Raw genomic sequence first — 24,074 nt, forward strand, 5'->3', positions numbered from 1 at the left:
TCTGGAACTTGCAGACCTCATCCATCTCAGCAGATGACATAATGTAGAATTTTAAAATACATCTACACAGTGGAACATGAGTTTGGGGGTATTTTTACACCTCTAAATAAAAACGAGATTTCTTGAAGTGCTTTCATTTTAGGCTCTTCACACATCAGTGCCTCTTAACAAAAGCATCTCCACTGAATTCTGGGTGCCTGCTCTTGTCCAAAGGCCAGTGATCTGAGTGCTTTTCTGCCATGCCAAGTCTGGATTGTGAGCCATGCAGCCTCCTGAGTAATACCCATCAAATAAAATAAGCAAATTTCATGCAACTCGTTCCATCTGGGGATTTTCATCCCAAGTGGAACAGGGTAAGCCACATCTACATTATTCCCCAAACAATGCAGACAAAACCCGTGATTTTTTTTTTGTTTGTTTGCAATAAAACAGCCAATGAGAAGCCCTGCAGGGCCCTGCCCCATTCTATGGGCAGCATTTGGAGGGACAAGCAGCAGCCCCTTTCCTGCCCGGGGCTGCTGCAGTTTGTTCCACTCGTAGCAAACCCGAACGCCCCCGGACCACCACGCACATGGAAGTGCTGGTATTTTTACCTGCTTTAAAAATAACAACAACAACAACAGAACATTGCCACTGCAGCCAGGCAGAGAATGAATCAGACTCCTGCACTATTTTTTCCCCTCCCTCAGTAGCTGATTGAATAGCCTGTTTTTAGAGCTGCCACAGTCAGAGGCCCGAGATGCTGAAGGACAACTCCTGAGGTAATTGTTAATTTTTCTCCCCCACTTGCTCAGAGGGAGGCAGGAGAATAAACCCAGATCACACCCCCAGGGCTTTTCCTGCACCCCTACACTGCTGCACACTCCTTGCTTGCAGAAGAAGGATACGCATTCAATGGGATAAGCCAGAGAAAACACTTGCAGCTGTGCTGCCAGTTTAATCAGTCCATAACTGCTGCTGATTCTGGCCAGTTTTACTGGTTCAGACACAATTAGCCCTGCTCATTCACGGTGTGGAAGCCTCCCAAGGAGCAGCTCAGCGCTGCACAGTGACCTGAGAAGCAGAGGGAGGAAGGAGGCTGCCTGTGGAGTGGGGGTTAATTCAACACCGCAGGGCTGGACAGACAGAGCTCAGCTGCCAGAGGAAGCCCAGCACTGTCACACTGCTCTCAGGGCTGCTGCCTCCTCCCACAGCCTCTGGAGCTGTGCTGAGGTCACAGAGGTGGCAGAGAGGGCAGAGCCAAACCTGCAGCATGCACACAGAAACTCGGCATCCACATGGAAACTCAGGATTCACATGGACACTCAGCATCCACACAGAAACTTGGGATTCACATGGACACTCAGCATCCACACAGACACTCAGGCTCTCCCTGGGCCCCAAAGCCTTGCCTCCTTCTCACCACAGCAGCCTGTTGATTCCAGCTTGTGCTCAGGGAACAAGCTGGTTTTGGACAAAATGTGGGTTTGAGTCCTCTCTGGACAAGAACAGAATCAAAGCCTAGCCTGCCAGCCCCCTGTGAGTGCCTTGGCCACTGTGCAGAAGGTAAGTTCCTCAGGGAGAGGAATTCCTGCTGCTGACACAATCCTGCTGTTAAAAGCTAAATGTGTTCATCTGTTCCTGCCTGGTTTTACTCTGTCCTTCTCAGAAACCTGATTTATTTCCTTTATCTCTCCCTCTCTCTAAATACTGAGTATCAACTGATCCCTGAAAGCAGTAAGTAAACTCCTTCCTTGTCCCTGCCTCAAACTGTGGGGTTAATAATTTAAAGAGATCAGCAGTTTTGAGGCTGATAGAGAACTTGGTGGCTGCTCAAATATTTATATGACAGTGGATCATGTAGCTGAAGATAAGCCCCGAGGTGGCCTGTGCACACAGCAGTTATCCCTGATGCATCCCAGGGAGCACACAGAGACCCAAGGCAAAAGCAGAAGCAGCCTCCAGAGCACACAGAACTCCACCACAGCATCTGCACCCACGCTGCACAGGGGTGGCAGCTCAGCACACAGCTGGGCACAGCTGGAGGAGCTGCCCGTGCACAGTCAGGGGAGCCCAGGAGATGCAGCCCCAGATCCTCAAAAGCATTCAGCAGTCTGGCTCCTGCAGCGTGCCCACAGAACCCAGGAGGATGGGGCCTACACAACTTGCTCAGCATCATATGGGAACTGTGTGGGAGGCCAGACTTAACACCAGCTGGCCCAAATTTAGAAAGCAGAGCCTCCTTCTTAGCACAACGCCCTATAAATACACCTAGGAACAGGAGAGGGGAGATGCTGGCTCCAAAGGTCCAGCCAGCCCACCATCCTCCTGTCTCCACAGCAGCTGAGAGCACAGGAGGGGAGAAAGGGACAGGGACAAGCGGTCCCATGTGACACCTCCTGCACCCTCCAGCCTCTCCCACCTCCTGCTCAGGGGCTTCAGGCAGAGGCAGCTGCTCTTTGTTCATCAGCACAGCTCTGCTGAGCTTGTCCTGCTGCCCCTGGAGCCCAGGTGAACTCCTGACTCCATGGCATCCAGGAGATGCACACCCTGCTCGCACACACAGCCCAAGGAGTGGCTGGGACATGCTCCCAGGCACAGGGTAGGAGTTTTGGGATGTCCTGAGCAGGGCCAGGGGTTGGGCTGGATGATCCCTGAGGGGTCCTTCTAACTCAGCATGTCCTGTGACCCTGTGGAGGAAGGTCCCAAGGAAGTGAGGTGATGCACTGCAGCAGCTCCAGCTCTCTCCATCCCTGCCAAGGTGATGTACCAAATGCAAAGAGCAGGGAAGCAGAAGCCAGGGATTTCAGTGGTCCCACTGAGGCTTTGTCCCAGCCCTGGAACTGCCAGACTCTAGACAAACACCTCATCCCCCCACACAGCAGTACTTCCACCAGTGGAACAACAGCCACCTTCTCAAAGAAATGGCAAAATTATTCATTAGCTCACGTTGGTGCAGAGCTGTGGAGAGGCAAAACAGTGCTGGAAGTGAAAGGGCCCTGCCTTTGGACTGCACCTTGTCTTTACTGACACAGAGCCACGGAACATCCTGAGCTGGATGGGATCCATGAGGATCACAGAGTCCAGCTCCTGGCCGAGGAGCCAGCACAGCTCTGTGTGCTCACCTGAAGCTGCTGGAGTGCTTTCTGCAGGTACAGCCCCCAGACAACACCAGGGAGCAGCCAGAGAGCTCTGAGGAACACATTTTCCCAAGGAAACCTCCTCTCAACACAAACAAAGGGCACTCAGAGGAGCTGCTGCAAAGTTCAGGGAGGCTCTCCAGGTTACCTGTGCACCACTCCTGCCCGGTGGAGGTGCTCCACTGCCAGGATCAGCTGCCGGATGTACTTGCGGGCTTCGTGCTCCTCCAGCCTCTTCTTCTCGTAGATCTTGTGCATGAGGTTGCCCCCAGGGCACAGCTCCATCACCAGGTAGTAGCTGTTCTCCGTTTCCAGTATGTCCAGCAGCTGGGCGATGTTGGGGTGGCGGATCATCTGCTGGATCTGCCCCTCCCTCCGCAGGTTCTTGGTGACGTAGGTGTCCTTCTTGGCTCTCTTCTTGTCAATCACTTTCACTGCCACCTAAGGGGAGCACAGGAGAGAGGGTCCTTAGCTGGCACATCGAGGATTTGCTGCTCTGGCCTTGTACAAACAACCATTCAGAAAACCAGAAATCAAGAGGATGTCCCTCTCAGCTGGCACACCACGGCTGCGGGCATGGGGCAGAGACAGAGCTGCCCTTCCAACCCCACCATTCCCCATCCTTGATTTCCTTGTATAGGACAGTCAAAAACGACTGCAAGGAACTCAGAGGAGAGGAGACAATCCCACTGAGCACCCACAAGCACTTGACACATCTAGCTGGGCATTTATCGCAGCTGTTTACTCAGAAAGCCTCCAGGCTGCTCTTTGCAACTTTTAAGGGTCGTTTTTGGCTTCTCCTGGCTTTGAATACATGGCTGGAGAGGGTATCCTTTCACTACAACTTTCTTAAACTGTAGTCAAGCGTTGGCTTTGCATGATTTGTATTGAAACATACTATGAGAAACAAACCCATGTTGGTACCACTCTCCTGGCACATTTCTTTTTTCCGCTTTTTCTCTCTCATGGGAGCTGGAGAGGGACTTGGGACAACGGCTTGGAGGGACAGGGCAAGGGGAATGGCTTCAAACTGCCAGAGGGCAGGGTTAGATGGGATATTGGGAAGGAATTGCTGGCTGTGAGGGTGATGAGGCCCTGGCACAGGGTGCCCACAGCAGCTGTGACTGCCCCTGGATCCCTGGAAATGTTCAGGCTTCCCGGTCATCTGCACCTCCCCTCTGACATGAATGCCTTGCAACTCAAGGGTCAAACTGCAGGAATTGGGGCTTCCTAGTGTGTGCTAAGAGCCAGGAGCCAACACTGCTGAGGGTGTTATTGGCTGGATGTGTTCCTGCAATGGAAGGATCATTGTGATGACACAGTCCTGATAAAGAGATAAGGCTGAACCCCAGACACGAGAGCTGCCTGGGTGAACTCAGAGCAGCATCAGGACCATAAACACCTGCGAGCCACACTCCTGACTGCTCACATTAAAGAGATATCATTTAGTCACCAGATAAAACAACAGGTAAATCAGAGCTTAATTTCACCATTTCTGAAAGCCTCAGGTGATTCACCAAGGAAACAGACCTAAATTAGTACATCCTTTCCTCTAATGAGATGGAACTGAGCACAGAGGCTTGCACAGAGTATTTAGCAAACCACAGGAGTTACTCTGGTGAGGACAAACAAATTCACAGGTTACAGAAACATGAGATACCACGCTGTATGCTGGCAGCACAACACAATATCTGCGGAAGTTAAAAAAAATAAAGATTAACAGCTGGTACTCCTCACAGCTGCAAGGGCCAAAACATGGAGTGACAACAGTATGAAGCAGCAGTCTGCTCTTCATGTTGGAAAGTCACCCCTCATTCACTGACAGAAAAAAGCACATTATCCATGTCCACGTGTGCTGCCCAGCCTGAGCTCAGCTGTGGAGAGGACAGAGCCAACCATGGCACTACTGGAGGGCTTTTCCACTATCACAGGAGTTAGCTCTCTGTGCCTTAAGGACAAACTCTTCCCTTTGTGGCAGGTATCTCATCAGGCACCCCACCAGCCCCAGCAGACAAGCAAGGCAATGTTGGGGTTCATCCCAGCTCTGAGCGACCTCTCCCCCTTCAAGACCCCTTCCATCAGGTCCAAGAGATGTCCCTGCACGGCCGACAGAGCTGACCAAGGTGGAAAGAGCAGATTTGTTCCAGCAATACCCTGTTCTAGGGATCAGACTCTGCATGCAGTTACCCCAGGGCTGGCTTAGCTGAATATCCCTGGTTTTGAGCTCATCCAGAGCTAGACCAAGGCAAGTGAAGGCCAAATGTGCCCAGGCACACTCCACACACAGAGCCTCCTGTGCAGGGTAGGTGAGTGTGCACGCACCTGGGAATTTCATTCATGCAGAAGGAAGAAGCATTTGGTGGAGCAAATGCTGTGGATGTTGGGTAATCATCAAACAAACACATTGGAGCTTTCTCAGCCTACTCAAGACACACCAATTACTCAGCTTTGCTCTCCCAGCTTCAAGCAGGGGCTCTTTGTTTCTGCATCGTGCCTATCTCCTGACTTGAGTTCCTGGCCAACACTGGCACAGAAATAAAAAAAAAAAAAAAAAAAAAAAAAAAAAAAAAAAAAAAAAAAAAGATAAAGCAAGTAATTACTCTCAATATGTAGCAACAGTGGCTCTTGACATTCTGCTTTTGGCTAAACCTCTGCTGTGTAAATAGATAAATGGTTCAGGTTATTCTGTGTTATGAGATACAAAGATGACTAATAGCCCATATTTTTGGTTCCTGAGTCCCAGAATCACACTGCTGGAACGAATTACTTTCCTGAAGGTTATGGTGTGACACAGCAGATGAGCAACTGCTGCTTCTCTCCCTCTGAAATCCTCCAGGTCGGGGTGCTGGTGAGGGCAGGGCCAGCACCCCTGTTCTCCCTGCAGGAGAGGGTGCAGGATGAGGGCTGGAGCTCCAGCACGTGTGCCCACCCAAACAGCAGCACGTGTCCCCCGCACGGGCACGGGGACCGCTGCCAGCTCCGGGCTGCGAATCTCAGGCAGGGAGAGGCGGGGGAAGGCGAGGCTGACTGGCACCAAACTGCACAGAAACATCGCAGCAAGGCCCCCGGGAAGAAATAAACCTGGGAGAGAACAGTTTAAAGGACCAAGCGCTGCCTGGAGAGATCCAGAGCTGCTGCCACCGGAGGAGACAGGATGTGCATCCCCTCTGTAGGCAGTGTGGAATGGCCACCAAGCAGGGAAGGGGTCTCACTCACCCCAGGAATGCCCCCATCCCTGTGTCCATGCAGTGCCGTGGCAAAGAATGTCCCAGCATGTTTAACTGTGCAGAGAGCAGGGGCCCTTGCAGAATCAGGGTGTGACATTTTGGGGGCTTTTGAAGCCCACACACCCCATGGCTTGGGCTGTTTCCTTCTGCAGGCTCCCAGTCTGTGAGGGAGGCAGCTCCTGCTGGCTGCTGCCAAAGGGAGATCTGGCTGAATGGAGAGGAAACTGGTTTGAAAAGGAATCCAGCAAGAACTGTGGGATTTGGCCAGGAGACCAACAGAGCACGAGAAAAGCAGCTTCAGCCATCGGAGGGACTATTTCATGTTGGAGGGACAACCCCCTGCCTTCTTCCTCTTTTCTTTTTTCCCCCCAGAGCCTACTTCTGGCAGACCTGCCTGGCATGGTGCCAAGCCAGGCAGCAGCCCTCGCTCCCAGCACCATCCTGGAGCATCCTGACCCTGCCAGTGCAGTTCAGAGCTGCAGCTCGGGGCACAGGCAGAGAGAAGGGCTGAGATTTGGGCTTCTGCACCCAAATCAGAAACCTTTTCTGTCCAGTGTAAGCTCAGCCAGGAGAATGAGACAGAGAGCCAGACCACGGAGACATTTTGCAGCCATCGGCACTGCAAGTCCATATCCAGCTTTTTTCTTTCTGCTGTGCCCAAGGCAGCAATAAACTCAGTTTTTTTCCTCTCTTTTCTCCAGTGATAACTGTCTGGCTTCACTTGCAGCTTGCTTTGTATTTACCACTGTTCTCACCACAAAAATCTGAGCTCCGTTTTCAAAAGCAACTGGTGATTTTGGGTGGCCAATTCAAGTCATATTAAACAGACCTAACTCTGAAGCCTGCACAATTGTCAGTGCAGCCCTAAAACCAACCCCTTTGAGGGCATCTCATTTTGGGCAATCTCCCAGCCGGGCACAGAACAAGTTGTTCATCACAACCAAATCCAAGGATTAGAAAATGCCAATTTCATTCTCTGGGTAGAGTTTATTCTTTTGCCTAACTGTTACAGCCTAGCAAATTTTACAGTGCAGTAAAGGAATGAGGGTTTTTATACAGCAAGTTCCAGTACTTTAAGAAATAAAGCACTAAAGAAAAGGGTATTTTGGCATTTACTCTAATTGTAGTAAAATCAGCAAGCAGAAAAGGTAGGGAGGAGTCACTGTTGTAGGTGTTTTCTTCTGAGTGTGACAAGCAAGCCAGGAGTTTGGGGTGTAGCAAGACACAAACCCAGCTGCTGCAGGCGAGTCCAGAATAAATGTCTCAGCAGGCAGAAGGCCACTGGCTCTGCTGGCAGCCTAGACACAGCCAGGAAGGCTTGAAATCAGCCCCTGGAGGAACAGAAACTCTTCCAGACAAGAAAGGAGCTCCGAGTGCGCTCACTCATGTACTTGGGATTCCTGCTAGCCTGAAGGGAAAGAATCCGATTGCCAGGGGATAAAAACAACATCCTACCCATTCCCTACAGCCCCAACATGACAGAACCAGCAGTGTGGAAAAGTATTCAGGAGGGCTTTAGATAAGCAAATTATCATAAGGCCTCTTGATGCCACAGCCAACTTAAACATAATCCCCAAAAGCATAAGCAGGATGTATTTGGTAGCGTAAGAACAGGTATTAATTACACCTGTCCAAGGCACTGGGGGCTATTATTAGATTGCTGTATCCAATTCTGGTGCCAGTAATTAAAAATTTCTGTTGAAGTCTTGGAAAGAGTTCTGAGAAGAGCTTCAGAGCAGTCTGAGGTCCAAGAACTGTTTGTCATAGTGACTGACTGAAGCTCAAAATATTTAATTAAGAGAATGCTAAGCACTGACTCAATGATTTTCTGCAAGCACCTACGTGAGGGAAAGATTTCTGATAAGACAAAGCTCTTTAATAAAATTAAAGTTAACATTCCAAAAGGTAAATTGGGCAAACTCAGGCCATTCCTCTTCAACACATCTGTTACCTCACATCATATTTATGGAGAACTTGGTGTCGTGTTCCACAGGCAACTGTGATTATCCTTCCCTGGCCCTCTGCTCTGCTGTTTCCATAGAGCCAACTGCCCTTTGCCTCTCGTCTTGTGCGTCACTCCCTGTTCAAACAGGGACAGACGGACACATCCTCACCTGTCAGCATCCCTGGCACCTGGGACAGCCAGACCTTTACAGCTCAGGGACCAGCAGGAGATGCCTGGAGGCAAGTGGGGTGACACAATGCCCCTACCATGCCGGCCATTCTGAGAAGAAACCCCCACAAAAGACATTTTTACCTGGTTCTGCATCTCCAAAGCGGCAGCATTTGTAGCAGGCACAGATGGCACAGGGTCAGAGACTGCCTGGGAAGCAGGAACACTGAACAGCCTCATCCCTGGGAAGGAACTTGGCTTATGGCTTATCTCGAGTGGGTCATGGTGGGGATCTGCCTTGCCTTTGGCAGAAAGAAATCAATTAATGGCACAGCCCAAACTGCAGCCGTGTGGGAGAGCAGCCCACTTGTACCTCCCTGGCCTCTAAGGATACCCACACAAGTCGAGAGAGATTGTGCAGAGACTGACGAGAGTAATGGTGGCAGGAAGCCGGGCACAGATGTGCACGAGGATGCACGAGAGGGTTCCAAAAGAAATCCTTGCAGAGCTTGTCACAGGCAGCCTCCAGGCTGGGGACATTTCCTGCAGGGCTTGTCTCTGGGACAGACGGGCTTGTCTCTGGGACAGATGGGCTCGCCTTGTCCTTGACAGAAGGCAGAACATCCAGCGAGCTCTCCAAGAGCTCCAAAAGGTTTTCCAGCAGAGGGCTTCTCGACCTCTGTCCCTGAGGTAAGGGGGACACGCCAAAACACTGCAGGGAAACTCTGAACTCAGGGAACGAGCAGCTCTCATGGGGGGATTTCCTCGGGGGAAATCAGCCCCAGCTCTAATGGGGGAGATGGATGAGGGTCTCGGGGTACCCATGGGGAGCAGGAGCAGAGCAGTGACACCAGTGCCGCTCCTCCAGCACCCATCCTTTCCCGAGAAACCCGGCAGCCAATGCAGCTTCCCATGCTCCTGCCTGTGGGCTATTCCCCATTAAATAGCCCCCGTTTCACATTTTAGCCATCTTGTGCAGAACTGCAGCCGTGGAAGGCTGAGTGCCCCTGATTCAGTACCAATACAGCTCTCTGGCTTCAGGGGAGACAAAAACCAGCAACCTGACCCCCCTGAGCCACAGCTTTTGAGGCCCAGGTAATGCCCTCCTTTGTAGTGATTTAAAACACAGCAGATAAAACATTTACAGCTGTCGGGAGCCAGGAGAAAGGTGTCTCCAATAAAGATTTTATATATAAATAATGCGCTCTCTCCTGCAGCTCTGTGGACATTATTCACAGAAAACGAATTTATTCCCTGAAAAAATGTTTCCATGACAATCTTCCACAACAGACAGAGAGCAAAGGAACTTTATTTTATATAACTTGGCTTTTTTTAGTTCTCTTTGTTGCAATGGTTTTCCTCACCGTGCCTCTGCTCTCTCATGGCAAATGAGAAGCACCATGGGTGTAGCACCAAAGGTGTTGGACCCGGAGCTCGGGGCCAGGGCAGAGCAAACACTGACAGAAAAGGAGACTTTGGTCCGTGCAGCAGCAGCTTTTGTTAATTTTTCGCAGGTGGTTTTTCCCTGGGGGACCGTGGTGACTCCTTCCAGGCCCTTCCCACAAGGGTGAGGTGAGACCCTGCCCTCTGCCAGCACTGCCAGAGCACGGATCAGCACTAAGGGGTGGCAGGGGTCACTGAGCCAGCTCACCAGGGGTGTCTCTGTCCTGGGGGGGCCCCAGGGCAGCCTCCCTGCTGCTGCAGAAAAGCCAGCCCAGTTCTCTTCATCAGCACAGCCTCCAGCTCACCAAAACCACCCTCAACACTGAGCTCATCCCCTGCAGATCAGCCACCATACATCCCCTCAGGGAAACACTGCATGAGCACTCTCACCCAGCCATGGGAGAGGGAGGTTTGGGTTTTGTGCTCTTCAGTCCATCTGAAGGTAACAGCTCAGCCAGTCTGGACTGAAGGAGCCCAAGTGGGGCAGGCAGACCAGCACCAGCATGGCCTGAGCCCAGCCAGCTCTGCCAGGCGAGCACCAACTCTGCAATCCCCCTAATTCACCTCCTGGCTGATATCTCCCCAGTTACTGGCTTTGGACAGCTCTGGTGCCTCTCCCTGACCTTGAGGAGCAGCGCAGTCAGCTGTGACCCTCAGCCTGTCTCCGTGCCGCTGTGCAGGCAGACTGTCACAGCCCAGCCACCCGGGTTTGTCACCCCTGCTGCCTGCCAGGGGCACAGCCCTGTGACAGCAGGTGCTCCTCATCAATGACCTCCCTCCTCCCAGCTCCCGAGGGCACAGGGGCACAGACACTGCCTCTGCTGAAATGCAGGGAGCTGCAGCAGGTCCTGCAGGTCACCGGTGTCACTGGAGATCCTGCACAACGCAGGAGGCAAGATGTGCTCTGCCTGCCAAGGCATTTACAGGTAACACACGCCTTTGGAAATGGGCACACAGCTCTACAGAGCATTAAAGGAGCTGAAACTACAAAACTTGCAGGAACAAACACCGGGACCAGATGTGGGTGTCACCTGGTGCTGATCCAACCCACAGCGCTGGGCTCCCCTCTGTCCTGCCTCTGCCACTGCAAGGAGAACAGTCTGCAGGGAAAGCAGCACACTGCTGACAGGAGGCATCCTTGGAACTGCTGAATGCAAACTTGAAAGCAGATTACCTCAAGAGGATAAGGAACTGCCACATGTGCATCAATTCAGCTCATTGCAGAACAAGTTGCACGCTAGAGCTGAAAACCATTAAGTCAATCCTTTTGGAAGTCAGACTGGGCATTAATGCACAGGCTCCTGGCCTGTCCTGTGAGCTCGTTCCTGCTCACACCCGCTGTACAACACAGGAAAGGGAGAGAGGGAAGAGCATGGCTTTATGTCCAATATTCACCTGGTTGTTGTCCAGGCAAAACAGACTGAGCAGCTGGGAGCACATCAGCAGTCTGGCCCCACTTTTTCTTCTGCTAAAACCCTTGCAAGCTCCATAACACCTCTGAGGGAACACCACACCAACTCAGCAGCCTGCTCCTGCTCCCACCCAAGTCCTCAGTGCTGCCACTGCAACCACAGCACTGCTCCCCCAAGCCTCTCCTGGAGGGCTGCACAGTAACAGGAGTGTGCATGGAACACCTCCAGCACCAATTCTGGATCTGCACACACTGACACAAACCCCTGTGAAAAGAAAAGCTGCCAAAGCAAACACCCAGAAGCAAGGAAATGTCAAAATGCAGGCTGCAGAAACACCCTGGGTTTGTTTCCTCGGTGCATGTAATTAAGAGTGGCACATCAGGCAGGTGCAGCAGTTGGCAGCTGTTTAATAAAGGGAACAGCATCCTGGGGAAAAGCCACCCTGTGGATTCGCAGTCAGGGCTTTTCACAAGAAGCTTTGAAAAAAACCCCTTTTTTGGATAGAGATAAAATTTGAAAATATGCTGAGAAACAGGTAAAGAGAAAATTACTAACTAAATGTAAGTGAGAGAATGAATGCATCCAGGAAACTGATAAATAAGTATCACTGGAGGAAGAAAAAGAAAAAAAAAAAAAAACCAGATCAAATTTCAAATTAAAATCCTGCAGCTTTACCCTCTGATGCCCTGAAAACAATGAAGGCCTCACAGTTTTACCTGCAACCTCACACTACCTGGGAGGGAGGAAAAAGGAAAAGGTTGAACTGAAACGCCTGCAAACACCTTAGGAACTCAACTTCTGTCTGTGGTGAGGTAACTTGCTGACCCCTTTGGTTGGCAGGATGGTTTGAAGGTGACACCACACACACCCTCAAGGCCCCCAAAACTCAGAAAGGGTAAAGATCCTAGAACTGTACATGGGTATATACCAAATTTCCCAGGTTTTAAGCCAGTGCTACTGCTTGGGAAACTCTGGATTCTGAAATACAGATGAGGCTGACCGTCCCCTCCAGTGGTGAATTTCCCAGTGAAGAGCACTGATGGCACCAGGGGCCACCCAGGGGGGCAAGATCCTCACCTGCCAACACCCCCAAAAGCCACCAGGTCTCCATTCCCCGAAACCTGTGGTGAAACACGTAAGGAAAGGGAGAATTTACTCATGGCAAAATGAACTCTGTGACACAAAGAGGCATTTCCAGGTCTCTGCAGGGAGGCTGCTCTGCCCACCCACCCCTGCACCTCCAGCTGTGGGGGCTCAAATATGCCTTTTCTTTTTGTTTTTTCTCTACCTCTTTGATAAAGAAATGCATTCTGAATGTGAACTCTTCTGTGTAAAGGCCACTTATAATATGAATTGCTGTGCCTTCATAGAAAAACTGGTAAATTGTATTTTTAGACACTGTTTCCCACTGTTGCAGAATGCCTTTTGACTAAGTGTAACTAAAAATGTACCTTGTTCTAGCTCAACAATAGCACTGAAGAAAATTATAAACAAAGTTTTCCGTGGATGAGAAATCAAATGAGTCAATTTGCCTCAGTGACTTTTTTTTTTCTAGTGCCAAAGATTACACTGAAAAGCAGTTAAATATAATCTTGGCTCAGGTTTGTTTACAGGAACTTTGGCTTAATATATTGTCAATGTGTTGTCACTCCACAGTGCTGTACAGAGTTACTGGGACATTGCACTGGGGTCTGCAGCAGATAACAGAATAGATAACACAGAGTGTGATAACAGAGCCTCAAATCACCCCGCCACAGTGATGGCAACGTGCTCTCAGCTCCCCAAGAATGCAAAAACTGAATGTATTTGTATAAAAACATACCTCTTCTATTAAAAAAAATCTCTCTTCATAAAGGAGAGATCTCTCCTTTGCCTGATGCCCATCACCCAGCGACTCTGGAACAATCCAAGAGTATGTTGAGCACAGAGTCACCCAAACACGGCTCACTCAGCAGGGCTTCAGAGCCACGATTTAAAGCTACATTGGCTTGCTCCTCATAGAGGAGCTGTGTTTCCTTGGGGTTAGCAATGAAGACCAGCCCTTTACCCCCAAAAGTCGGATTACAGGCTGCAATACTTTGTTCAAAAGCCGCGGAAAGAAGAATCTGTTCAGCGTTCTGCACTCAGCTGAAACTCAGCTAATTGCACCAGCCCCCACCAAGGGCTTTTCAAGCCCACAAAATATTAACATGCCTGGCACTCTGGCAGCACAAACCACAGGCAGCACCGTGAGAGAGGTGGGTTAAAGCCCAGGGATAAAAGCCTGGCTAGGAAAGGTTTAAAAACCTCACCTCAGCTCACCCTCTCTGGGAGCTGCCGAGCCCCATCCCACACAGGTCACCCCGAGGGCAGCACCCCTGAAGGAGCCGCTGCCTGGCCCCAGAAGGTGCCATCCCATCCTCCTGAAGACTCTGCAGCTTCCAGGAATGTCGGGGTGAGGTCATGGCAGATTTTTGGCACCCGCCTGGCATCGCCTGGACTGTGCACAATGCCTTGTGTCTGGGCCGTGGATCCCAGCCTGGCTGGGGGCTCATTACTCGAGAGATTTCATTCCCAAACACACCATTTTCTGAGACAATAAAGCACTTTAACTCCTCCGGAGTTGCTAAAGTCTGCTGCAAATCAAAACCTGTGTGGGCTCCCCAGTGAAGTCTGACACTGCAGTGACCCTAAGGACCGGGCTCTGCCAGAACAGCACGAGGAACACTCTGCTTCACACTCTCAGGGCAATTTTATTGAATTCTAGTCAATGCCCTCGGCTCAACAGCGGCTTTACAGACAAAAATCAGTGGGGAGAGCATCAGGCCCTCACGGAGCGACGTTCCCTTCCAGCCTTGGGGAGAGCGAGGTGGGAAGAGGATCAGGAGAAGTGCCCGGCGGCCGGAGAGCAGGGATGCTCTGCTGGCAGCAGATGGTGGCAGGATGCTCTGCGGGAAGTGCTCAGGGGTTGGTTGATCCCCCCACACAGAGGTCTGTCCCCACAGAGCCTCCTCCCACGGCCAGCTGCCAAGGGAGCATCCCAGCCCTGCCAGCCTCAGGCTCCGCGCTGACACAGCCCGGCAGATGCTCTGCCCTGCCCTCCCTGCCGTCCCAGCCGCCCGGGGTGGGCTCCACGGGGGCAGAGGCAGCCGGGGCACGTCTCAGCTGCCCCTGCCCGGGGGCCACGGCGGAGCTCGGCACAGGAGAGCCATCAGCTCCGAGCTGGGGGGAATCCTCCCGAGGGGGTGGAAAGCGTTCCCCCCTCGGAGGAGAGGGAGGAACCTCGCTCAGACAGGACCTCACCTGAAGCAAATCATTAATGACTCTTATCTCGCACCCATTAACTGCTCATCCACAAAGAGCTGGAATTAAAGAGGTGGGTTTCTGGGGAGGCGGGCTTTTGATTAGTGAATTAAAGTATGTGACCGATCCTTCAGGCACGGGCAGCGAGTGCCACAGCACAGGGTCAGGTCAGACTGAGCTCGGAGGTCACCCTGCCTGTCCTCAGAGGTGGACACGGCAGCAAGGAAGAGTGACTTGCTCAGTTTCTGCTTGTCACTTTGTCACCGTGTGTGTTATTCAAGGCACCGAGGGAGAAAAAAACCCGAATCAAGCAGCAGACCTGGGAGCTGAGACAGAGGGGTGTGTGGTGGGTCTTTTTTATTTTTTTCCCCTCTTAGCAGACTGAGATAAATGTAGCAAACCCAAAATGTGGAGGTGGGGAGGACGTGTGTGTGCATGTGCCTTTTATCAACTGCAGGATCATTGGATGTTTCTGTTACCAAGGAGAAGCACACGCTTGGAAACAGAGGAGAGCAACATTTATTTATTATTTTTTGCATTCCTACATGACAATATTCACAAACCTTGTCACTTTTCACAGGATGAGGTTCTCAGAGCCCAGTATTGAATTTCGCTCCGTGCCAAATTCACCGGAATGAGGAGATAACCTCCCGAGGGTGCGGGAATGCCGTCACCAGGAGCGGCGCGTTTGGGGCCGGTGGGAGCTGCACCGCACAGAGCCCCGCTGCCCCGGGAGGGTTCGGCCACAGCCCAGCGCTGCTGCGGGCAGGGAACCCCCGCCAAGGGCCCGGCACGGGAGAGGCAGGAGCCCCACAGCTCACAGAACCCCGGAGCCATTCAGGCTGGAAAGGACCGCTGAGATCACCGAGTCCACGCTCTGCCTAGTGCCCCCACCTTGTCACCAGTCCAGAGCGCTGAGTGCCACCTCCCTTGGACACCTCCGGGGATGGGGACTCAAAACCTCCCTGGGCAGCCCCTGCCAATCCCTGAGCATCCTTTCCATGCGGAAATTTCTGCTGGTGTCCAAGCTGAGCCTGCCCTGGCCCAGCCTGGGGCCGTTTCCTCTCCTCCTGTCCCTGTTCCCTGGGAGCAGAGCCCGACCCCCTCGGCTGTCCCCTCCTGTCAGGAGCTGTGCAGAGCCACAGGGTCCCTCCCGAGCCTCCTTTTCTGCAGGATAAACACCCCCAGCTCCCTCAGCCGATCCTCACAGCACTCAGAAGTTGTGTGGATAAACAAGAGAAGCGCAACTCTTCCTCGGGGGCTCGTCCCTGCTCGATTTACTGCCCAGCCCAGCCCCTGCTGCTCTCGATAACGCTGCGACCGATCCTAAGTGATGGGCAAGAGCCTCTGCCGAGGGGTTCGGGCTAAAACCCAAAAAGCAGAGCCCCTGCACGGACTTTACCAACCAGCACCCCGGGGAAGAACCATCCGGGCTGCATCTCCAGCGGCAGAGACATCAGCCGTGCGCTGTACCAGCAACTCGAGCCGGCCGGACTGTGCCCCCTCCCGCAGCGTCTCCCATCGCCAGGTGCGCGACACGTCCCTGTGTGTACCCCGGCGCGATGTGTCGCGACCGGACCGCGCACGGTGACGGCTCCCCGCCAACACCCGTCTCACCAAAAACCCTGCTCGTCTCACCAGAAAAAGCGACCACACAAACGGAGTAGATGAAAAGAAAATTTAAAATTAAAGGGAAGAAAGGCGGGTCAAGGCAGCTGGAGTAGTGCAAGAGGAAGGCGAGACTGCAGCCGCGGAACGCGGGGCGGGCGCGGGGTAGCGCCCGGAGGAGCCGCGGGAAGTTGGGGACGGCGCCGAGGGGGCTCCTCCATCCTTCGGGGGGCTCCTCCACACTTCGGAGGACTCTTCTATCCTTTGGGGGGCTCCTCCATCCTCCCGAGGGTTCCTCCATCGTGCCGGAGGAGCTTCTCCATCCTCCCGGGGGTTCCTCCAATCCTCCCGGGGGTTCCTCCAGTCCTCCCGGGGGGCTCATCCTCCCGGCCGGCAGGGATCCGCACAGCCCTCTCACCAGCCAGCCCTCCCGTTTCCCCCCCGTTTCTCCCCGTTTCGCCCCCGGGGGGCTCCCGGCGGGCGCGGTACCTTCTCTCCGGTGAGCACATGCAGACCCTCGCGGACCTTGGCGAAGGATCCCTCTCCCAGCTTCCTGCCGATCAGGTAGTTGCCGACCCTCTTGGTGTGCTGGAAGTCGCGGAGCCGCTCCCGGGGCGCGGCGGCGCCGAGCCAGGCGGCCAGGAAGGAGCCGCCGTCCGCCGCCGCCCGCCGCGCCTCCGCGCCCGCCGCCACGGCCGCCGGCTCGCCCAGGAGCCCATCGCCCGCCGCCGCCGGCATCCCGGCTCTGCCCGGCTCTGCCCTGCCCGGATCTGCCCGGATCCCGCCCCGGCCGCTGCTCAGCGAAGTTGCCGCGGGCAGCGCTGCGGCGGAGGGGCCGCGGGGCGGAGCGGGGCGGGCGGGGGCCGGCGCTGGGGCGAGCCGCGGTGCCCCGGGCCGCCGCCCCTCCTCGGAGCCGGCGCCTCCCCCCCGGGCCTCCTCCCCGCTCGGGCAGCGGGGCAGGGGGCGGAGGGACGGGCGGGCGCAGGGAGGGCGGGGGAGCGGGCTCGTTCAGTTTGAATTTGCCGTGATTCCAGCCGCTCGCTCGCCGCGGGAGCAGCTGCGCTCCAGACCCGCCCGCCCGGGGGGTCGCACGCCCGGCCGGCCCCCTCCCGCGGCATCCCGGCGCATCCCTCTCCCGGGAATGGACCCGGCTCGCTCCGCGTGTGGCTCTGCTCTGCTGCCGCCCGGGAGCAGCTTTTGTGTTGCTTTCCCCCCCTCCGTCCGCGGAGCGCTCCCGTGTCGTTCTCGCCGCCGTGTGGGAAAGGCGCGATGGCCACCGCTCCCTCCGCGCTTCCTTCACCGCCCTTCTCCATCTCATCCCTCCCGCATCCCGGGGTCCCCGCCGAGCTCCCCGCATCCCCCAGGGCTGCCCGCCGGGAGCGACCCCGGCGCCCATCGGCTGCAGGCCGGGCCCAGGGGGCTGTCACCGCCCCACCGACCTTCCCCACCTCGTGGGGACGGAGAAGGGAGGAGGACGCTGCCATTGTCACCGCGCAGCCCCCTCCCACCCAGCGGGGAAGCGGGAGCCGAGGAGAGCGGGGATGGAAGAGGAGACAGAGACGCCCTGAGTTCCTGATGGTCAGTGATGCTCTGCCCTCCTCTGCTCTGCTCTCCTCTCTGTCGGTCGGTGATGCTCCGTCGGCACCTTCCACTCGCGCTGAGGGAGATCTGATGGAGCAGTTAATTCACTCAAATGCCTCATCAGGATTTTAACCTGCAACCCGTCTTTAGCTGTATTCACGACATTTATTAATGTATTAAGAAAGTCACGAAGAGCCCCTATTTTTCTTTAAGTATAATACACATTTTTAAGTTTTGCCTGTATGCTCGCTTTAGGGAATACTCGGAAATCTGAAAGGAACCACGTACATCCTAACAGACGTGAGTTGTGTCAGCAAAACCTCCTGGTGAGGGGCAGCTGGACCTGGCACCAGCCGACCTGGAGCTCCCATCCCATCCCGTCCCATCCCGTCCCATCCCGTCCCATCCCGTCCCATCCCGTCCCATCCCGTCCCATCCCGTCCCATCCCGTCCCATCCCGTCCCATCCCATCCCATCCCATCCCATCCCATCCCATCCCATCCCATCCCATCCCATCCCATCCCATCCCATCCCAAGCTCCTGCTCCCACCAGAGGGCTAGCAAATACATCTCTCCCTGCTTTCTTAAGCTCTTCTTTGACTCCTTAAAAATGTAAATTTGATTTTTCATGACACTGCTGTCCATTTAAGCTGTTTTTTGTCTCGCTCCCCTCCCATGGCTTGCCTGGGAGCACCACCCAGCTCCCCTGGCTGCTGCTGGAGCAGTCTCGGTGCGTGGCTCGTGGGATTTTTGGCTGGCACGGGTGCTGATGAGCCCCGTGCTCCTTCCACACCACCTCTCCTGCCATCAGGGCTTTGCTCACACCCCTACCTTGAGCCAGAGCTGAGCGATGCCCTACTCTCCCCAGGCTGATCTCCTTGCAAGGGGGAGAGGAGGAGAGGGAGGCAGTGGGTGCCAGGGCTGGGTGCAGGCCACCAGCAAGGAGAACCGTGGAAGCAGGGCCACCCTGCAGCTCTCCGGAGCTCAGCTGGCCGCATTCCACCATCTGAGCCTCTCAGTGACCTCTCCAAAACGCCTTCCCAGTGGCTAAGTGCATTCTCAGGTCTGGGAGCCCCGGAGCTGGCTCCACACCACCACGCTCCATGGAAATACATGCTTGCAGATGAAATTTCAAACAAAACAGAAATCCAGCGCTGTCCCAGTAGGCAGGAACTGGAGAAGGGGAAAGCTTCAAAGCCCATAAATAACAGTTTGGGCTGAAAATCTCCACTCATGGTGTGTCCTGGGTGCATTTACGAGCATTGCAGCCCACAAGGAAGAGTCTGCACGTCCTCTGACCTGACGCTGTCCTGGCAGGGGCTTGGTGCCTCTGGCAAGGTGCAGGGACACAGGAACTGTCCCACTGCCTGAACTGGTGGCAGCTGGGGGGCACCGGGGCAGGACACGGCCAGCAGGGAGCTCCACTGATGCTTCCTCAGCCCAAGCCGGAGTGGAAGGCGCCAGGAGTGCCCCTGTGTTTGCAGGGAAGGTAACGAGTCCTTGCATAGGTGAGGGCAGCGTGGTTCCCGAGTCTGTGTCACAGTTTCTCTGGTCAGCACCACAAATGTGAGGGCTTTAACCACATTGCTGAACGGGAACAGAGGGAAAAAGTGGGGGGGAAAGCTTTACTGCAGACACTTACATTGGGAGACTGAAAAGTACAGATTGCTTTCAAGCTGGGAAGAGGCTACATCCTGTCTTATTTAAATTTATGGCTGTGCTTAGAGGGTGTGGAGCCAGACTCTCTCCCTGCCTAAAGCGATATCCCTTCAGAGAGACAGGCGGGCAGAACTGGGTGCCTTTGTTCGGGCTCCACGAACAGAAACATGGTTTGGCCACTTCGAGGACTAAACAGATGCTAATGGCATGTTTTCCAGCCAAACACCTGAAAATCAGCCTCTTTGAGGAATAAAACTGGCGAGAAATGTCCATTGCAGCAAACACCAGGAGAGTTCTGAAAGGACCCAGTGAATATTTTTTTTTAATTGCCTCAACTCCAGGACTTAATGAGTTGACAGTATCCTTTTACCAAGCGAGACTGCTGCCTTCTCACGATTCCCATCCTGTCCAGCTGTGCCCATCAGGGTGCAGTCTGGATGAAAAGGGGATCAAAGGCTGCATTCATTTCTGCCCATGCTTTACTTTAAATTTAACTCCAGTGTGCTTTATTTTGAGCTGCAGACTTTCTAGGTAATGACATTTTCTGATTAACTGTTGAAATTACTAATGAATTAAAGGCAGTAGTCTGTCCTCAGGTTGCAAAAGCTGTAATAACAAGCTACTAAAAACAATATAGAGCTTGATTTATACCCACGAAAGCAAAGAAATTCAGAGTTACCCTGACAGCATTGTCCTTTGCCATCTCCAGCCTTATAAAATACTGCAGTAAAACGGATTATTGGTTTGTGGACTGGGAGTTTTCCAGCCATGAGGGAGGCTGAGGCCCCTGGGCACAATCCCCAGTGCCAAGGCCTTACCTGGCTGAATCCTTAGAGGGAACTCGTAGCTGTGCTGCAGGAGGGCACTGAGTACATTCTGTCCTGGTCGAATTGAAGGTGGTAATTCAACATTTCCCTGCCACATCAGCAGCCAGCGGTTAACTACTGACTTCAGGCAGGTCACAGGAGATACCCTGACTTAGTGCTGATAGGCTAAAAAAATAGAAAGTCAGGCTGTTATTGCTTATGCTTTCCTGGGTATCTCATCCTGCTTTAAAATAATTGGGGATTTTTGCAGGTTTTGGGTTGAGGTTTTTGGGGTTTTGTTTTGACAGCTGTTTAATTTTGTAATATTTGGGGGTCAGATATTACAGATTAAAAGAGTTTAAATTAATTTAATGCAGAGTTCTTTGAAGTGAGAATACATTTGTTCTTAGATAATTTTGGGGGGGTTTAGGGCGTTTGAATCCCTGAGTTCAGGCAGAGAAGAACCTGTGTTTGCTGGCACTGCCACAATAACAGCAAGGAGCCAAAACAGGGACAGCAGTGGAGAAGAGAGCCCTCTCCACGTGCCAGGGATGTCCTGGATCAGCTGAAGACATTGTGACTTCTGTGCCTGGGTCCTGCAGATGCCACTCAGCTGACAGGGACAGCAGCCTTCCTAAACCCAGGATGGAGAATGAATGCATTGCACTTTTCCATGGTTGCAGGATCCTGCACCTGAGCATTCAACAGCTTCAAACTTGTCTTTGGACATATGTTGTCCTCAAAAATATTCAGAATATAGTTTTATACACATGTATATATATATATGTATGCAAATTTACCTGAGTAAGCATTGAACTCTTTGATGGCTTTTACAGAAATGTTTTGGCAGTGGGTTGATCTGGCCCTGCCCCTCCAAAAGCTCTGCCAGACCTGTGCTCCCAGAAGAATCCCCACTTTGCTCTCTGCAGCTTCTGTCCTGCAGTTCTCCACAGCCAACACAGAAATGAGCACCTGGAGGTGTCATAAAGCAAATGGAATTTAATATCAAAGTGACTAGCAGGGGGTTGCTGCGTTGGTGCTGTTGTTCTTTTCCACATTCCATTAATTAAGAAGTTCAAGTTCTGGATTTCAGTTAAACTACTGCGAAGCACTCCTTGGTGTGTAATTCAGGGCCTTGGAAAGTTTCATTTACATCTAAGAGAACACAAGAGGCTTGTATGGGAAATGTTCTGTATTTTCAAAAAGCTTTCAGGTGTCAGTGATGGACGAGATGTGAAGAACGAGGAGACCAGACCTTTGTGAATCCCTGGATTCAGTGTATCCTGCAGGAAAAAGGGTGAGGTGTGGGGAATGCTGACAGAGCCCCTGCCTCCTTGGGGCAGTCCTGGTGTTCCTTTTTCAGTCAAAGAAAGGCGGCTATTCAAATGCTCCCTTGCAAGAAATATTCCAAACACCTTGTTAAAATGGGACCAGAGCAGTGAGTCCCTCCTGAGCAAAGAGCTCCATGTTCTGTTTAACACAAGAGAGTTTTGGATGGCTGGATGAACTGCTGGGAAACAGCAAAAGAATCAGATCAGAAAACCCAGGCATCCCACGGGTGAAACAGTTTTGCTTCATTTGTTTAACAGCCTGGACAGATAGGCACGGTTTAAAAAGCAGCTGCATCCAGGCCAGTGCTCATCCCACACAGACTCCCACGGGATGGGTTACCCTGAGCCTGCCTGCCAGAGCCCAGCAAACATCTGAGCACGCAGATGAGCCCCGGGGTCACTGCGTGTGGCTGCGGGGGGCCACCGGGAGAAGGAAATTCCTGAGCCGAGGATGTTCCACAGGGGAAGCAGGGCTCACTCTCCAGATGTTCCAGTTCAGGGCGTGCCAGCCAAAGCTCTCTGGCTGCTCTCAGCTGTCAGGACAGGGCTCAGAGGAGGGAAAGAGCCAACTCCTGGGCAGCCTCGGGCTGGGCTATCACACTGGTTCGAGGAGCACAAAGCAGGAGGAGCTCTGGGACCATTTGTCCATCACTCCAACCTCCCCCTTCAACAGAAAGGAAAAAACATGTTGGTGAAATAATATTTCCTGTGAGATTTGGTTGCTCTTTCTCCTACTGGTGTCCTGAGTACAGGGATGGGTTTGTTGCCCCCAGCTTCCACTGTGGCTGCTGCTGCTGCAGACACTTGGGCTCTGATCCCAGGGGCTCCAAGGGGGGAACTGCTTCAAACACTCGAGCCAGAGAGGTTCCAGTCAACACATCCTCGTAAATCCTTCAGTGGAAAACTGGAAGACAGTTCCTGAATGATCCAGACAAAATTTCTGAATATTTTACAGACAGACTTTCTAGAAAGACGAAGAAGAAAAAAAACACAGTTCTGGGTTTGCATATTTGCACAATTACAGACTCACTCGCAGATGTGTTTGAATATCAGGTTGATTATTACAAAACCCAGTGGGTTATTCATTCCTGCACCTGTTTCTGCAGCAAGCACATTCTCCCTTGAATCAGCACTGATCCACCTGGCTGATGAACACTGCGTACCATGAAATATTTGGCAGGGAAGAGGAATTACTCATGAAGACCCTGGCTTTGACAGCACTTTCAGACCCCGCTACTCCCTGTCTGCTCCCAAGTAGCCAAAAGAGATAACGTGACTCAGGCACTGGGAGGGCCTTTGTGCCTATCAAAAATAACATCTTAGTCCATGGCATCAGGGAAAGCAAGAAGAAAAAGGATTTTTCTTCTTGTTTTTCCTTATGAAAAGAGAAAGAAGAAAAAAAAGGCTGCTAAGTGATCCAGGTATCCTGCACTTCTGCAGGAAAACTCCACCTCCACAAGTCAAGGAGTGGTAAACCGAGGAAAATTCAGAAAAGCGCTCTGAGAGTGAAAAAAGACTTAAATAATAAACTCTCCAGTGGAGGAACTTGGTCCTTTTAAGCCTAGCAAAGGGAGGGGGCTCCTGCTCCCAGGCTGTGTGCCTGAGTATGAACATGGGCTTGCAGACAAGGCTATAATGAGATCCAGGGCTTGGGAGCTGAATCCAGACAAATTCAGGCTATAAAATATGACACACATATTTTTAACAGTGAGGGTAATTAAACCAGCACAGCAACCCAGCGAGGCACTATGGCAAAGCCTCCTTCTTTGGAAATCCCAAAGTGAAACTCAGATGTGCTCCAAGCAGGAGGGAGCCCGGTGCTGGGTGTCGGGCAGGAGGGTGGCCTGGGGCACCCCGGTGGCCCATCTGGCAGGATGAACCAGCAGCTCCAGTCGTTCTTCTGGAGCCAGCCAGATCCTCCAGGGGGAATCAAGACAAAGCTTTGCCATCAGAGCTGGGAGTTGCTGGAGCAGAGAGAGTGGGAAGGTCCAGCAGAGCACACGGCACTGACTTTTGTTCAGCAGACTGGTAGGGTCTGGTCAGCTCTCACGAGCTGGTCTGGAGCTTTTCCCAGCTCTATCTGTTCATCTAATGGAGTGTTTCATCTGCTGCCAAAGCCAGCTTCACTGCTCCTGGAAGGTGATGGAAGGAGCAGCCACAAGCTTGGCAGTGGGAAATGCAAAGGGACGCAGGGGCAGACTCACAGTGGAGAGGAAGCTGAGAAACGTGGAAGGGTGAAGGACAAATGGAACAAGGCTGATTCATGGGATAAATCCAGGGATGTGTTTAAACAAGTAGGGATTAGGTGTTTATGTGTGTAGTGGTTTCACGTTCACGAATTTTGATTTCGCAGCTAATTTTGAGTTCTTAAATTTTGCCTGTCTCAAAACAACTCTAAGGTCCCGACAGAAAACTGTTTCCAGTTTAACTAAAAACCAAACTGTGTCAACCCGTAACATTGTGACTGCAGGATTTTCCTCACAAGCACTGCTT

The 24,074-nt window shown here is 52.8% G+C and overlaps 1 protein-coding gene across 2 annotated transcripts in view; it reads right to left on the reverse strand.

Moving 5' to 3' along the window:
- Window positions 1–17,065, reverse strand: part of HUNK (hormonally up-regulated Neu-associated kinase) — a 37,197-nt gene extending 20,132 nt beyond the window's left edge. For both annotated transcript variants that reach the window (XM_063419342.1, XM_063419341.1), the window contains exons 1-2: window positions 16,694–17,065; window positions 3,268–3,560 (exon numbers count right to left, since the gene is read on the reverse strand). In XM_063419342.1, the coding sequence (XP_063275412.1) occupies window positions 3,268–3,560; window positions 16,694–16,942 (542 nt within the window). In that variant the 5' untranslated portion in view covers window positions 16,943–17,065. The remainder of the gene's footprint in view (window positions 1–3,267; window positions 3,561–16,693) is intronic.
- Window positions 17,066–24,074: the final 7,009 nt, after the last annotated feature.

This window comes from Prinia subflava, chromosome 25 (genome assembly GCF_021018805.1).
Source record: "Prinia subflava isolate CZ2003 ecotype Zambia chromosome 25, Cam_Psub_1.2, whole genome shotgun sequence".
NCBI classification, from domain to species: Eukaryota; Metazoa; Chordata; class Aves; order Passeriformes; family Cisticolidae; genus Prinia; species Prinia subflava.